Source organism: Corvus moneduloides, chromosome 6 (assembly GCF_009650955.1).
Source record: "Corvus moneduloides isolate bCorMon1 chromosome 6, bCorMon1.pri, whole genome shotgun sequence".
Classification (NCBI taxonomy): Eukaryota; Metazoa; Chordata; class Aves; order Passeriformes; family Corvidae; genus Corvus; species Corvus moneduloides.
This window is the reverse complement of record NC_045481.1, coordinates 34940136-34957278: the sequence shown is the minus strand read 5'-3', so window position 1 is coordinate 34957278 and position 17143 is coordinate 34940136. Positions and strand designations below refer to the sequence as shown.

The window sequence follows — 17143 nt, the reverse complement described above, 5'->3', positions numbered from 1 at the left end:
GGAGGACTAAATGTTTTTTTGGACTGGCCATAACACACAGCACCAAAAACTACCTGTTACCAAAAATCATGACTACTTAACACTTGCTGAAGAATGATGACCTATTTACCAAGTACCAATGGCAGCCAGCTGTAGGGATGGCACTCAGTTTCAAAACAGAGTCTCCAAGGCTCATTTTGACCAGCAGACACCTTCATGGGTCACATGGCATAGAAAAGCTTTGCTGTGGTAAATACATCCCAGCAATCATACAGCTGCAAATCCAGCACTTCCCCTTTTTTTCTACAGAAAAGGATCAAGGTAATGAAGATGAGAGGAAGAACTGAAACAACCTTTTTCTTCAGGGAGATTATTAAAGCTTATTTCCTTTCAATTGTTAAACACTGAATAAAGAAGAATTAGGCTCTGTATCTGTGTAGTAAAAACTGTATCCAAGTACATATCAATATAGGCTACAACCAAATTATTTGGAAAAGCTATTGACAATCCATACAAGGGATGTTAGGCCATCTTGTTCCAAGGAGGAGTACTCTCTGTAGTAATAAACAGAGAAAAGGGAGGTGAGTTAGAAAAGGCAAAGTAATACATGGCTGCTCTAGACAGTCCTGGCACTAAGCTTCACAGGGAAACTGGAGAGAAGCAGCACAACACAGAAAAACAGAGCAGCAATATTACACAGGCTGGGTAAATCACAGTTAGCAAAAGTTGGCGTATAGACTATTAGGAATGTTTGTTGGTGGCTTTCTTTTTATCCAAAGCAGAAACACCTCCAAAGCGTCAGCATTACTTACACTGTAGAGTGAGTGATGAGATCAAGAAACCAGCAATAGCTAGCACTGAGAACATTTAAAAATAGATTGAAAGAGGGGAAGCAGAATAGGAGATGCTTAACGTTTTAATAGCTTTGTACTTGGTAGAAGAACACATTTTTATCTCACCCTGTAAACACTACAAGTATTACAGATACCGCAGGATTTTAAGCTACAGTATCTTAATTTTGCACCATCCTCTGTTTGGCTCACTGCCTTGAATGACATTTGAAATAAAACAGGGAGCAAAAAAGTTTCCACACATAGAAATATTTTGCTTAAGGCACCATATCTCATAGCAAGGTTTTTAGCACTTGACATTGCCCCAAACTTTGAGCAAAGTTTGCAAAAAGCTCTACAGCACTGTCAACAGCTGCCTGATCACTGCTGGCAAAAGCAACAACCACCTTAGGATTGTTTAGTTTAGCCTCTCTGGTTTTATTCTACCTACAATATATCACTTTTTTTTCAGGAGCCTCTACTTTGATGTGAAGTATTCTCTGTTTCCACACAGCCCAACAGACACCCCCTCCTCAACTACCTCTCCTGAAAGGCTGCTCAGAGTCCATGATCAACTACCACCTTGTCACTTGTAGGCTGTGTAAGAGCCCAGATATCTGCAGCTGTAGAAAAGGGAGCACATCTGAAATGCCTGCAAGGACATTGCTCTGATTCTCATCTTAGACTGCTTTGCTGAACAACAAAAAAAATTAACAAGTGTTATGCAAGCTTTATATAGTAATAACAAGATCCCTAGCTTTGGAAACATTTTAGAAGCTACCTGAAAATACATGGTGAGCTGGGGCAAGGGGCATGAAGGGTGTGATTAGAATACCAGTCTTCCTTTCCTCTCTACCCAATATCACTCACATTCCCTTTCACTCCTCTCCTTCCAGCTCTGGTCTCTTCAAGGTAAAGACTCTATAAATTCTCCCACATCTTCAAGGCCTATAAGTGGGGGGTTGGAGACAGCAGCAAATTTGCCAGATCAATGGCCATTTGAAATTCAGACATATGGTTGAAGCCCTACAGCTGCATGTGTTAATTACCACACGTGTCCCCTGTAAAGCAGTCTGTTAAACACAAAAAGAAAACAGAAGAGAAAAAAGCCTTTCCAAGGGATTAAGTAAATAGTCTAAATTTTTGACCCTGCTCCCCCAGACACATGCCTGTGTATAAGCTGCCTTCCTTTCTCCCAACACCTGCGTACTGAGGAAGCACAAGACCCCTTCCACCTCTAGCCATGTGCAGTCAGCCTATCTCAGAGTGTACTTTTCCCCTTCTAGCTCCTCATTTCCAGCTTCTTCTCTCGCCAGCCTCTCTCCCTTTCTCCTTTAGAGGACTAATTCCTGGCTGACAACCAGACTAGCCTTGGGCTTACAATATGCCTTTTCATTTCCTTGCAGGCAAAGAGAATGGATACCTCACTGATATATCTGTATTGCATGATTGCATGTGTGAAAATGAAGAAAAAGGGATGGGGGGGGGGGGGGAACAGATGTTTTTCCACCGCTTGTTTCCACAAGTTTTTTTCCTCCCTCGATCATTAAAGAGGAGTGTCAGAGCTTTAGTAAGCACAACTTTGCTCTCTAACTACATAGCTCCAGCTTTTTCACCCCAGGATCTGAACTTTGTCTAAAGGAGGTTTTCTACTTGATGATGAAACCAAAGGAACAGTTTCTGTACGAGAAAGAATGGAGAACAGAGGGAATCAGATACGGTAACAGTAGTGCTGGAAAGACCTCCAAGGGATCTAATGTGTTTCAGAAGGAAATGTGTATGCACAGAACAAAGCATCTCAGTGTACACAGGGTATAAGTGACAACACATTCACAACATTAAAATATTTTTATTTTAAGATGAAGGTCAATCCTCAAGTTACAGACTGCCAGACATCTACAGATGGATTGTTCAAAATTAACCAGAGACAACTGATTTTAAGAACCACCTCATTTAATGGCAATTTGTGAGCAGCTGAGCAGTCAAGATGAAACCTGTCAAATCCTTACACAAATTGCTTTGCTGCAGCACCTAAAGGTCCCATCAGAAACTGAGCACCAAGCTGAGCATTGGAACATGTAATAAAAGACACAGATACTGCCCAGAAAAGTTCAGTCTGTGGGGAAGACTTCTCCCATCCTTAGCTTTTATCAAAGCATTTTGCAGTACAGCTCCCTTGCTGTCAACAGGGAACAAAAGTCCAGATGAGCACACAGAGGAAAGCTGTTATTCCAGCTAGATCTGTTGTGAAGAAGCCTTAATTCCCCCAGGTGCCATCTCAGGAACTTGAACAAACATTGGGGTTGCCTCTCTAGCTTCTCCCTACCTTATTTACAGGCACACATGGTCTGCATACATTCAAGCTTTCCCTTCATAATTTCATAGTTTATCTCTCTTATAGAGAAACTTTGACAGAGCTCATGGGGCAAAGGATTTGAAAGGAAAGTATTTCCAACCCCTTGACCAAACACCTGCACCACGACAAAACACATTTCCTGGTGCATTACTCTGATTTGAAAGAAAACAATGCTAACATTCAGATGGCTAAATTCTATAGAGCATGAGAAGAATAATTTCAACAACTCTTTAAAAAAAGGTTTTGAGCCTACATGAAGTATTTAAACAACAAAACCCGCTCACAGACCCCAAATTTATTCAATTTCTCTGCAAGTTGTAATGATCAGACACCAGAAATCCACGTATAGCACATAAACAGTTAATAATACCTTAACAGATGTTGTTTAATCAATTGTTAGTCTACTTATTAGATCTACTCACCAGGTTGCTCAATACTATGACTTAATAATTTAAAAACCTTTACAGCTGTTCTTAAGGCATTACAGACATGAGTTGTCTGTAGATTGCTATAATAACACTCGTAAACTACAATTTTATTAAGTCATATTATATAGACTAAGCTACCGATTGGAACTGCTACTTTATAGATGAAAGCAGAATTCTTGCATTGTATCAAACAAAATACACTTTAAAACAGAATTTGCCTTCTTTTTATACTTGCCAATGAAACTTTCTTCAGCCTCAAATTTGATACATATGTTCTGAGGCCCACAAAAAAGTCTTGATGAAAACGAAACCATTTCAGACAAGGCAGGGAACCAAAAGGATTGGTTTTAGTTCTACTGTCTAGGTAACAAATTTGAGGTTTTACTTCTAGACTCTAATATTTCAAAAAATCTGTTTGCTTCCTGTGATATATCTAAGAGCTTTTTAGAACATTGCTCTGCTCTGGAAAAATGATCCAATATACACAGTATTGTAAAATTACATTCCTCTGTTCTCACAAAAATTGATCACAATTCCCAGTTAAAAGTTGTGTTCTTGCTATCTAATTAAATCTCTCATATTGGCAAACTGCAGTCTACCATACCTGTGAAATCAACTTGCTTTCTACAGTTACATTTAACTGGATAATAATAATAAATAATTTTGTAGATTATATACAGTCTGGAGATAGCAATAGGAACCAGAGAGAATTCTGACTATTTACAAACTGGCAAACCTACTGATTAAGTAAATAGTATTTTTTACAGAACTATTTTATATTATAACAGGGAAGAGAACTTCAATTCCACTGCTAAGTTTGCTTGGAAATATAAATATGGGCTAACCAAAATCTTATGTGCTACAAATTCCATCTACAGAAATTTTTGCTCACAGCCCACTTGAGCTGTTGCAGGACAGTTTTTGTTACACTCACCTCTCCCCATAACTCCTCAGTCAGTTTCATGAAAAGCAGCACATATTCATGTTTCTCCCATAGATTGTTTCCTAACTCTATCAGATTTTAACAGGGAAGACTGAGAAACTGTGACCATCAGCGTGCAGTAGAACAAATCAAGCTTTTGCACATCTGAAAGACTTGGAGCACTCTTGTAGCACACACACATAGCAAATCTGTTGCTTTCATGAAGCAGACTTATTACATATGCATAGCAGTCTAATTTTCCACATAGCTACACTACACACCCAGCTCTATCCGCAAGCATCAAATTGTTTGCACATTTTGAGCACACCTGTGTTCAACCTGTATTTTACCTGTAAGAGACCTGACAAACACATCAGCCCTGGTCTAGGCTATTACATGATGAAGTTAAACAGTTCAGAAAATGATATTTGCACAAACATTCTCCTCCATCCAGATTTCTAAGTTAGTATATATCGTTTATTTAAATCTATATACTTAACATATGGGATCCAGGTGAATTGTTTGGGTAGCACTGCAGACTTGCTACCTGCTAATGTTCTGCAAAAAATTAATCATAAGATGGTGTTCACCAGCTAGAACCATCACTTGACTTCATACGGCCTCAGCAAACTTGTATTTACTTCATCTTACTGATGAAGGCCACACAGTATTTCTCTATCTTTCCTGTATTCTCCAAAAACTGCTAATGACATCAAAGCATTCTCAGTATTTATGCAGCTGGAGACACAGCTGAAGCTCGATTTGTGTAACAGCACAGTTGTGTTTCAGATTTTATCAGTACCTAGTTGAATCCAGAAAGAACTGGAGAAGGTAAAGACCAAGTCCCAGTCTGGTGCTTTAGTCACATTTCAACTTAATGTTTTTGTCAAGATAGTATCTCTTCTGTGAGACATTCGAGCCCCTGTGGAGGCCATGTGCTCCTCTCCCTGCGAGCTGAGGGCAGGTGAATTAGTGCCAGCTGCACCTGACTTCTTACCACCAGCAGACAAAGCTTCCAGGTGCCCAGGTACAAGCAGCTCCATTTATTTACATCAGCACAAGCTGTCCTTCACTTGGGTTTGCCTGAGGAGAGTGTTCACCCTTTACCGCTCAGCCTAATTACTGACTCACAGTAATGGCTCATTACTGATTCAAATTGCTCAGTCTGTTGGCTGCACAACTGGGCCTTTAGCATTTTCTAGAGGTAAGACTCTTGGAAAACAGCAGGGAAAAAGCCACAGAATGGCCAACTTGCCCACAATTGCAGCCCAGAATTTTCCTGCCAACAAAGCCTGCCTTTAAACTAATTTCTTACAGTTAAACCCACAAAAAGGAGCCCAATTCTACATATTTAATTGGCAGGAATTTAAAGTTGCTCATCTTAGGTTTCTCAAAGTGCTTCAGCATTTTCTTGCAGGCTGCAAAACTCATTGAAGAAAGCTTTTTGCAGCTCCATACAAGAGTCATGTCTACGTGTAAGATAGTAAGTGTACAACAAGCTCAGCCTGGGCTTTGCCTTCTGCAGGGCCATCACTGCTTACATTTCACCAACAATTACTCAGGGAATGGCAGATGCTATTGTCAGCTTTTACAATAGGGAAACGAGACAAGTCAAAACAGGCCTGGAATTTTTCGCACTGCAAAAGACTCTCTAAAAGAAAAAGGGAGTTCATACCACTCAAGACTTTTCATGACTGACACTGAAAGTTACTCCAGCCCAAATTTACCCTATAGCTGCATCATCTTTAAAGCCCAGATCACTGAACCAACCATCCCTTTCCATTTCCTTCACTCAGTTGATTTAAAAATGCTACCATACAGTGTATCCCCACTTCAACATATTTCCTCTTCGCTCACTTTTAATTCACTCTGATTCCAGTTTTAAGAAGGAAGAGCAAATGACTTTACAGAGATAAGCAGTTACATGGCTGTTTTTTATATCCCTCTGATTCCTAACAAGCCTACTTTTAAGACCACCTTGGTGGCTGTAAAAGACACTCCTCCTGATTGCAATATGCTAAATCTGAGCTAAAGCCCCAACATTTCACAGATAAAGAAAATAAAACTTTGTTTTATTTCATGTTTACTACTTTTGTCTCAAAGTATGGCACAATTTCCCTTTGGCTGGAAAGAAATGTCCCACATTCTTTAGGCAGGGAAGAAATCCAGTAACACTGGCTCCAAGGATGCCTTTCACTGCTTCTTAAAACATTAACAACATCCTAGGGGGAGAAACTGGGGAGATCCAGACCTCTAGAGGACAGCATGCGTTTTCCAAGTGTCTCAGGACCTTCAAACTAAGCAGCAACTGGAGCAAATTAATGCAAGAAGCTCCTCATAAGAAAGGACTATACAAAGAACAAGTCAGAATAAAAAAAAAGAGACAGCAACAGAAATCTGCAGGTTCTGGATATCCTAATCCTACAGAAGAGTAATTGCATTCCTTGGCAAAGGTCTCGGGAACTTGTTCTTCATTTGCAGGACAAATTCAGCATAGAAAGGTCAGTGTAAGTGTCTGAACTGCAAAGTCACAAAGCAAGCATGTTCTGGAGGGCCTGGGTTTCCATTCCACCTCGTGCAAACATGCCTCCATCTCCCCAGGCCCACGTCTGCACTGCCTTCCAGCAACTGAATGCTTCTCCGACACAGAACAAATCAATATGGCCTATTTTAAAGTTTCAAGTTTGGTGCCAATTTAATTTGATTTTAATTATCTTATGGGGTAAATTGTATGAGTAACTGGCATTGCATCATACAGAAACAGCAGCAATGTAAATATGGATAATCAGAGCACGGAATTTAAAAATAAGAAGTATCTCTTGCCAACATGCTTGCTTGTTCTCTGCAGAAAGCTCCACTTCTGGAACTACATGCCAAGCCACATGAACACAAAGCCATTTTGTTTTCTTCTCATCAGTAGTGAGAGAGCCTGTGAGTGGAATCGTATGTTACCTCACATCTTCTGGTACTCCAACATACCTACTGAGCCCCAGAAATTAGAGCTAAACAGGAAGGAAAAGAGGGCAAAAGATTTGGAGAAATAGTTATTACCAATAACCAGCCTTTTTTTCCTTCCAACATTAATTTGCCTCTTCAAAAGGAGAGCTAATATGCTAGTAAAGTCTTCATTTATTACCCAGCAATGTAAGCCTACCCCGTCCACACTGTTTCTAAGGCAGAGCAGCCTCCACCCTTTTGCCCTGAAGACTTGAAAGGCACAAAGTCTATTAGTTCATATTTTACATTCCTGTATGAATTAGACAAAAGAAATCATTTTTGAGAGTCTTAGCTATACTTTGTCTTCCCCAGAGCTTTGTCTTCCAAAGAGCGTATCTGTGCCAGATACGCTCTTTGACTATAAGACCCTCACTCAGGGATGGAGAGAGGGAGGAGTCTGCTGTGCAATTGGAAAATTCCAAAAGCTCCCAAATCAGACAGCAGTAGCCCAAAGAGGTATCAGAAGCTTACAGGTTGTGCCTCTACAATAGAAAGGTCATCACTGACCCAGTTCCTGCTGGACCCTCCTCATCCTGCCCTTTTGATCACCTGGCAAAGAGGAATCTTTGCAACAAGTGTCTGAACACTCAGCTAGAACAGATGGTTATGCGCATGCTAGCTTGCCATCAGTCTTCAGAGAAGCCAGACATGCAGCAATCGCCTTACTTCAAGAAAGCCAGGCTGTTCTTGATTCCAGCTTCCTTACAACAGGACCTGATACTGGAAATTTGAATGAAGGTAACTTAAGTCAAGAAAAAACACTGATAAGAAGGATGAATTCATTTTTAGATTAGTCATTTTCATCACTAGATGAAAAAGTAATCCTGTGTCCATCAAATCTCAAACCAAATTATTACAGCTTCTAAAAGCCCTCTTGATTTTAAAAGACCCGTTAAATAGCTGCTCGTAAGTACTTTCCTAACATGATGGAATAGGGCCAGACTTGCTTGTGTGTGGGTTTCCAGCAGATACAAAGAGATTCAGAACTGCAGGGGACAGAAAGTTTACATGACTGCTTGAAGCATGCTGGCCCCAAAGGGAAATGTTTCCCCTTTGACAGTTACTGCACAGGACATTTCTGCAGCCACATCACCAAGCATACCATCCTTGAAACAGGATGCCACAGGCAGCACCAAGGAGAAACAATTTATATTACAAATTTTAAATTAATTCATACCATTTACAGTTTTCTTTTTGCATGTTCCAACCTCTGAGTTAATAAAGGGAGTGAAGAAGAAGAAACAAGTTCAGATGTTTTCCCCTTTTGCTCCTATTTCTCATGAAATCCAATGTCAGCTGCTTTCAATTCTAGAACAACAGACCAGGATTACCCAGGTAAAAAGCTTACAAATAACTCAAAAATAATGCAGATTTCAAGAGCTATTTGATTTGCTTGTATTTCAGGCTAGACTAGCAATGACTGCATTAACAGAATTATAACCATGTGTTCAGGTGCCAATTACACATTAATGCATAATTACAGGTTTAAAGAGACATATCCTTACCTAAAATAAGAAACAGGCTTCAGCATTCAGTCTCAACTAAGTAGTTTTCCCTGCATCTTTCTTCTCCTTACCTTTTCTTAAGCTATTATATACAAGCAATAGACTGGAGAGCGGATATGCTCAAAATACATCTCTGCTCTGAACAGAGCAACCTAATCCCTATTAAGTGCTTTCAGGACCTCATTGACATTCCCAGCATGGAAGATGTCCCTCAAATTAAAGTATTGGGATCAAAGTCAGTGTTTTCCTGGGTTTTGAAGTGTCAGGAATAACTGGTTTAGAGAGTTAGCACTAAAAATCCTGCTTCAGTTATCAAAACAGGAACTTCTCCCAGGAAAGAGCATTCATCCTCACCATCAGAAGTGAGGATGCATTCAGCACAGTTTTCCTGGAGTATGGAGACAAACTCAAAAGTTGACTCTGAACTGGGGCTAGAGGGGAGAAAGGCTGAAAATTAGGGTGTAGAAAAGGCCTAAAGACATGTTTGGCTGCTCCTCAATGTATGCTTCAGTGGTCAACCCTCCCGAAACCATTTCGGTGAATGCAAACCAGAGGACACAGGGAAGACCTACAAATACTCACAGGAGAAGAACAGTGACCCGTCTAATGCCTTGTTCAGGACAGGCAAGGACTGAAGACAAGAGCATAAAGAATCAATGCCTGTGAGGTTTCCAAGCACCGCTAAGGTTTAATCCAGCACTGCTCCAGCTGGTCAGAGGGTTTTATGCGCTGTCAAAAAACCCCACCTTTCAGTGCATACAAAGCCACAACCATGACATTGGCACTCCTGTTTCCTGGAGTACCAGTCATACTGACAGCCTCCATAATCTCTAGGGATTCTACTGAGAAATGCTCAGTATGTTATTTCAAGGTGAACAAGCAGAGGGTATTCTGGGCCAGCCACTCCTTTGGGAAGCTCAGCTTTCTTGTACTTCAACTCAGCTGAGGAGCACAGAGCAGAGCACACCCTTTTCTACTCCACAGGGAGCAGAATGGTCATCTTATTCTTCCTCCTGAAGGGGAGCTCCGATAGCACACCCACCCCTGCACCCTGAGCTGGTTAGGAAGCCGTGTTCTGAGCTATCTTAAGGGACTTGGCTGGGCAGCTGCTATTACAAAACAAGTTGGTGAAGCACAGGACTCCACTCACCTTTCCTTCCCGAATTACCCTGGCTTGATGGTTTATCAGTTACAGAACCTAAAGGGGAGAATAAAAAGAAGAGAAAAAGAAAAAGACATCAATTTAGATGCTGCACAATCACACAGAACATATGATATCACATTAATACAGTCAATATCTCAACCCATAAAGCATCTATTTTACTTGTCAACAGCTCCATTTAGGACTCAGAAAGCCAGTGGCTTCAACCAATGTGAAAAGCAACAGGAAGTTTTATGCATTAAGATGTTAAATCAGGATAAGGATAAACAAGAAATCTTTAGTAGCTGGATGTTGTGATTTGAAAGATCTCAACAGAGCAGCATGCTAGTAAGAAACCTGGAAAAAATCCAAGGGCAAGAAGGAAAGATCAATAAGAGTCACTTCTTTCGTTTGCAAATGTCAGGAAGAACAAATCAAAAACAGATGGGGCGAGTGTGCAGGGAATGCAAGCACAGTATTCTAAAGGAAAGGGATTAAGTGGGACAATTTGCAGAAAATTGATTTCAACCAACCCCTGAACATCCCCAGCTGTTTGAAATGGGACACTGAATAAGATCCAGCATGTACTTGAATAGAACACATCTTGGGTTGTTTACTGTAAGTTAGATCGTCACATAGTATGTATGATTCTATGCCTGTTTCTGCACTCTGCTTTAGTGCTTCATCCCCGTTTTCTACTAAGACTTGAACAGGTAATAAAAGCTTTTCAAATAAATCCATTACCAAAGTGCATAAGAAACTATGACAAGCTTTTTCTCTTTTTTTTTTTTTTAATAGCTTTATTCACAGGAAACTGATTCTTTCATGCACCATTACTAAACAACTCCAATGATTATTGAACATTCAGGAAACATGGATCAAAAGTCAGCTTTAAAGAAGGCAGCTCTGACAGGCCCAAGAATCTGATCAAGACAAACTCTGAAGGTAAACTCTGTTGCCTGGGCACTTTCACTTGCAGATCAGCTCATCACAGATTACTGCTGAATTACAAGTAGTGAGCACAAACTCAGTATCAGTCTTCATATGCCTAACATCTGTGTCCTACAACACGACTTCACTTTTCTGCAACACAATTTTATAAACAGCACAAGACCAACTGAATAGATCAGTAAAACTCTAAAACACACCCTACCAAAATCATATACTCGAAATGGTGTCAAAGTCATATTCTAAAGGTTTAAGACAGATTACTGCAGCATTGCACCTTACACTAAAATAGGATATTAATACTCTTTTCTTTACACATGCCTGTGAAAAACCGAGCATCTCCTCAAAGTACGCTGGCTCACTGGTTCTCAGACAGCTCTCCCACTCAACTCAAACCCTTATACAAGTCACTTACGTTTGCTTATTACCACAGAACACCCTACAGCCAAGAAGACACTGGATAAGGTGAGAAAAATTCAAAACCCCAAAGGTTTGACTGCTATCATGCTTCCACATAAAGGGCAAACACTGCAAGGTGTGAGAGGAAAACCGTATTAAAAACCTCTGAGGTGCAGATTGTAGAGCATGAAGCCAGATGTAACAGCAGTGTTTACGTGGCACCACTGAACATTTTAGAAGCACACTCCTATGCCTACTGCCTTTTCTTTCTTCTTTAATTTTTTTTTGGGGGGAGAGACAAAAGTGAGAAGGGCAGCACAGTTCTAGTGCTGTCCTTCAACTCTCCCCAAAGTACAGAACCACTTCCCAGCACTGCCTGTGTTTACTGTGGTGTTGTCACAGCAGCACTGTTCGCCACAGCTCACAAAGCTAGACTACTACTGATCCACATGACAATCTAGAGCCCAATCTCATTCCACTTCAGCCATGGGCTACCATATTGAATGGCGAGGAGAAGAAAGAAAAACAGCATTACTCCGTTTTAAAGAAAATTGTGGATTTGGTCTCAATAGACTGCTGGGCAACAAAGTAATGCCAGGCTGAGTGCCCAGGAACACATCACTTAATAAACATGAGTAACAGCCTGGTTCTGGACCTCCCTCTTGAGAGCTGTGGTGCAAGCCCAGTGCTGCCCACCCCATGACACAAACACATGGATCCTAAACTAAGTAACATGGTCAAAAGACCCAAATTCATTATAACAGCAGGACCCCAGAAACTGACAGTTTTGCACAGAACCACCTTCATAAAATTAACTGAAATCACCCCGTACAAAAATTACTCCGTGTCCTGCAAAATACAGCCCAAAACCCACTTCTTTAAAATATAGCTCATGGAAAAAAGTTATCCCATCTGTTCAGCAGATCTTCGGTTTTGCTATACACAGCAACACTGACTCTTGCCCTGGCTGCCACAGGTTTGTTACCTTAGTGGTTTTTCTTACTGAGCCTTGCAGAAGTGCCTGTATCCTAATTGCAGGGTGGACATGCCAGAGCCCAAACTGCAGCGTTAAGTGGGGTAAACTGACCACCTGAAAAGATTAGGCTCTCTCAAAAGGATGCATTCACCCCAACCCTCTTTGGTTAAAAAGTATTTGTTGAAGCCACTCCCACAGTACCTGAACATACAGGAGTTTTGTTCTGTACAGAAGAGCCGCTAATAGGCTTGCCATCAGGTGTCACACACCAGCAGTATCCAGTGTAGGTATGGCACTGCACCTGTTTAATAAAACAAAGAGCAGGCATTTCATTTCTCACTCTATCACCAACCACTTTCATTATAATTCAGCATCTTAATGGAAGTCTCAACCCAGATGTATCACAAAGACACGCTTCAGAGCAAGGAGGTCTTACAGAAGACTACCTTTGATATCATTATCTTTTCTTCCCTCACCTCCCCCCCACCCAAAGAAAGGTTATTTCTCTTACTCCAACTCCTGTAGCTGGAATTCAGGTGGCAAAAGAAGTTAAAAGTAATCATCTGAAAACACTTTAGCTAGGAGTTGTGTCTCAGCTCATTCCACCCTCTGCTATATCCCACTTACTGTTTACTATTAAAAACTTGTCCTGCTGCATCCCAGCTGGGTTATGGAAAGGCCACCCTATCCCAAATTCCATAGCCACTGCTTAAGAGCAGCATCTGTAGGCATTTCAAAAGCACTTTGTTCAGTAAACATGGCTGGAAAAATGCAATACAGACTTGTTATGTTCACAAACCTTCTCCAGATAGATTTAAGCCCTATTCTGTTACTATGTCAAACTACACAGCAGGAGCAAGATCCAACATATTTGCTCCTCATATATTGATGCGGACTTAAGAACATTTGATGAAGGTTCTAGTGAGTCAAAAGGTACACAGTGTAAAATTCATCCTGATTGACTTTAAAGCTCTGCTTCTGAACTGAACATCTAGAGTTGCCAGTTCCTTCCTTCACCACAGAAACACACCAGAATTACTAATTCAGACATAGAACCTCTCAAGTAAGAATAGGTAAGTCCTGATCTAGCAGACTGATCTTAGTAACATCTATGCAGATATTAACTCAGCAGCACTGAAGTTTCATTCAGCCTAACAAATCTAATTACAGCCTTTGCCTCAGCTTTTAGAGAGGCAAGCATTTGGATGAAATTCAGGATGCCTTTGACATCTTTGAGATAAAAGTAAATTATCATTGTATAGGCACCAGTGCAAATACTAACAGGTCCCAAAATCCTTTCTAGCAAACACACTTTCAGCTGTGGCTAAATGGGCACATCAGTATCTTGAAATGGTATGGAAGTGCCTATGTTACTATAAACTAGAGATGATTCCTTCAATACATTTCTGAAAAAAGGCCATGAAATGAGACCACTTCAGAAACTGCCTTTATATTTTACTTGTAAAATGAATTCTGTCCATTCTCTCTTTTTCCAAAAAAGTTCATTGAAACCAATTTCCCATTCCAGTCCTCTTCACACAGAAGAGAAGAGTGATGGGGTGTTTGTGCTGTTCCCCTCATTAGGGATCCTTCAGAGCAAAACCAGTCATTGCCCCTCGCTGACAGCTGGCTTCAATGCCCTAAGGTAGCAAAGTTTGTTCAGAGACTTAATGACAGTTTTTTTAGAAGGCTTTGAATATCACATAAAACATGATCTAAGAGCAATTATAACACGGTACGTCGTGTTTATCTTGGGTTTTACTTGTTTATCTTGGGTTTTACTAAAGTGCAAATCAATCATTTTGCCTCAAGCATTTACTTTTAGTAGCCAAAATCAACAGTAATCTCATGTACCCATGTTACTGCAGTCACTGTCACTGTTATTTGCAGTTTCATTTTTCTTCTCCCAATAGATCACAAAATTGATTGCAAATTACTCAAAAGCACTGTGACTATAATTAGCAAAAAACGAGTTAGAAAATATTTGTTATTGCTCAATCGAATCAATTGAACACTCAAAACAAATGTGATGGAACTGCTTGGATTTGTGTTTGGAGTTTATCTTTGCTGATCATAATCACACACAAAACTACATTCCCAACAGCACAAGAAGCTGTCTTTACATCCGAGCATGAATTGTAAAAATCCTACCAAGGGATAAAGCTAAATTCCAGGATAGGGTCTTGAATTCATACAGCAAGACCACTCCATGTTACATAATATAAAAAAAATCCAGTGTACTCAGTATTTTAAAAAGTCAAGTATTAGTCACTTGATAGTCCTTAAGCCAAGCCTTCAGAAAAATAACAAAGTACATGGCAGAGGACTCAAAAAAAAATACATTGACACAAATTCAGGATAGATGCATTAACTAAGACTATGTTATGTAACGCACCTCAATGGAGAGCTACCAATTACATACACTCATTTATGCAAACCAAGCACATTACATCCATAAAAAAGTGAAGTAATTTTGTAAATAACTAGGCTAAGGAATGCTACTCTTCCTTGGACTGGTATCCCATAACCCTTTCTTCCCCCATGTTGCCATTTAAAATAGGAAGAAAAAAATCTGAGACTGACAGCACTTTCACAACAACCACAACCACATGTTTTACTGCAGCACAAAAGGACTTCCCTTCTACAGATAACAACTGCAATTAAATCTCAGCCATTATCCTAAAGGCCAAACAGCTACTCATGAAGAATAGATACTTCAGAAACCTCAAGAATCAGTGCAGTTGTTTTTCCTGAATGTCTTCACATTGAGACACACTACCTTCCACCGTGATACCTGACCAGGTCTCAGCATATTTAGGTGTCATAACAACAGTGGCCTACAGCCTAGAGTTTGCAGCTTAAAGGCTAGGGGGAAAGGTATACTCTTCATCAGCTACACAGGACTGTATGACACTGAAAAAGTGTAAAGGCAATAGCTGATCCAGTACCATTTTCTAAGCACTGTATGTAACATAAAAATGTCGACTTTCAGAGCATGTACAGTAAGGAATACCCAAATGTGGGTGTTTACTTTAAAAATTTTCCATTTATCTTACATTTGAGCTTTTATTTCTAAGTAACATTTCATCTGTCACATGAAATTCAATCTCATTCTAATCCTACTCTCAAAGTATTGAGATTTTTAAACACTTATAATCAGAAGAGTAAACTATGCAAGCATGACAGATGTTTACTGCACAGATCTAATCTTCAGTTACTGAGTTAATTTTGACTCTACCAAAATACACGTTAGAAAATGTGTGTTTGACTTTTTTGGCTCTCAGTCTTCTAAAGCTAAGCATTGAGGCAGAGGAAACGCAATCTCATATACTAAAATACAACCTTATATACTTAATAGACTTGATTGTTAATCAAGCTGCAGCTACAGAATGCCTGTTACTGCTGGAAAGGCACATGACACAATCTGATATCTCAAATTAACATAGACCTGTCCAACAGCTGAGCATTTTAAGTTACATAATAGGAAATCAGACAAATAAAACCTGTAAGTTATTTGAGGTCTTCAATAGATTCCCCATTAACATCTACATTTTAAAAAAATCCAATTGCATTTTAAAGCACTACAAGCAGCCACAATCCTGATCATTCATCAGGACATTGTTCCTATTTTTCATGGAGAGATAGGACATCTTACCTGTGTCTCACTGAAAGGATGAAATGCATGAGGGACAAACTCAAGAAAAATTGCTCCATCACCAGTCCCCAAATTAAAAGTGCAACAGCAGCTTCTCTATTCCACCCTGCCATTACAATGTGTGAAATCAAACAGCAGCCAATATACTGGCCACATGATCAAATACCTGCTCTCATAAAATTCCTTACAATACGGAAACATTAAAAGAGTAGTCACTGTCAGATGACTGTGCCTCTTAAGCTCCTCAGGGGAAAAAGAAGCCATTCTTTGGGTTTCTTCAGTATCTCACTGGCAATGCCAGAATCGGATTCCTTCTAAACAAGCAAGCAGCATCCCTTTATAGATATTTGACAAAGGAGGATCAAGGGGTTATTACTCAAATGTAAACCGGAAGTGAGAGAGAAATTGCACACACATATATGACAGAGAGAAAGAGGCAAAGCAGCAATTCTGTGATGGCTGAAACCAGTTTCCATGGAGTCACAGAAAGAGGTAGTTTGCTGTAAGAGGCTTGAAAGCACCTTGCACAAGCACTGGGGTGACCACAGGAACAGCAACACTCAGACTAGCCTCAGTGCTGTTCTTATGAAAAGTTTAGCAACCCATTCCTATCCCATCACAGATCAAACAAACATTTCCTGGCTCCTTCCACAATAGAGGGCAGACATGAGAAGAGAAGAACATTCATTCTGTATTCAAAGCTGTATTTCTATGAGAAAAGAAGAAACACATCCAGTTTTTGAATGGTACTGCTGAGGCTAAGGGCAGGCAGCAGAGCTACTGACTGCACTCACAGCACCAGGCAAGGCTCCAAATCCTGGTTGCATCCAGGTGCTCCTTGTAAACACTGCAAAAACAGCTAAATAAATAGCTCCAAGTCAGCAGGTCATTTAGTCTGACCCAGGGAGCAGAAGCCAGTGTCACACAGCAGTTCTTTAATCAAATCTTTCCTTTGTTCAAGCCATTGAGGCTCAGCTAGAAAGTCTTCTGAACCCAAGTCAGTGGGG

The 17143-nt window shown here is 40.2% G+C and overlaps 1 protein-coding gene across 7 annotated transcripts in view; it reads right to left on the bottom strand.

The window, feature by feature from the left end:
* The window catches only part of SMOC1 (SPARC related modular calcium binding 1), a 155872-nt gene that overhangs the window by 59352 nt on the left and 79377 nt on the right, over positions 1-17143 (bottom strand). For all 7 annotated transcript variants that reach the window (XM_032113589.1, XM_032113590.1, XM_032113592.1 and 4 more), the window contains exons 4-5: positions 12683-12782; positions 10168-10215 (exon numbers count right to left, since the gene is read on the bottom strand). In XM_032113589.1, coding sequence (XP_031969480.1) covers positions 10168-10215; positions 12683-12782 — 148 coding nt within the window. The remainder of the gene's footprint in view (positions 1-10167; positions 10216-12682; positions 12783-17143) is intronic.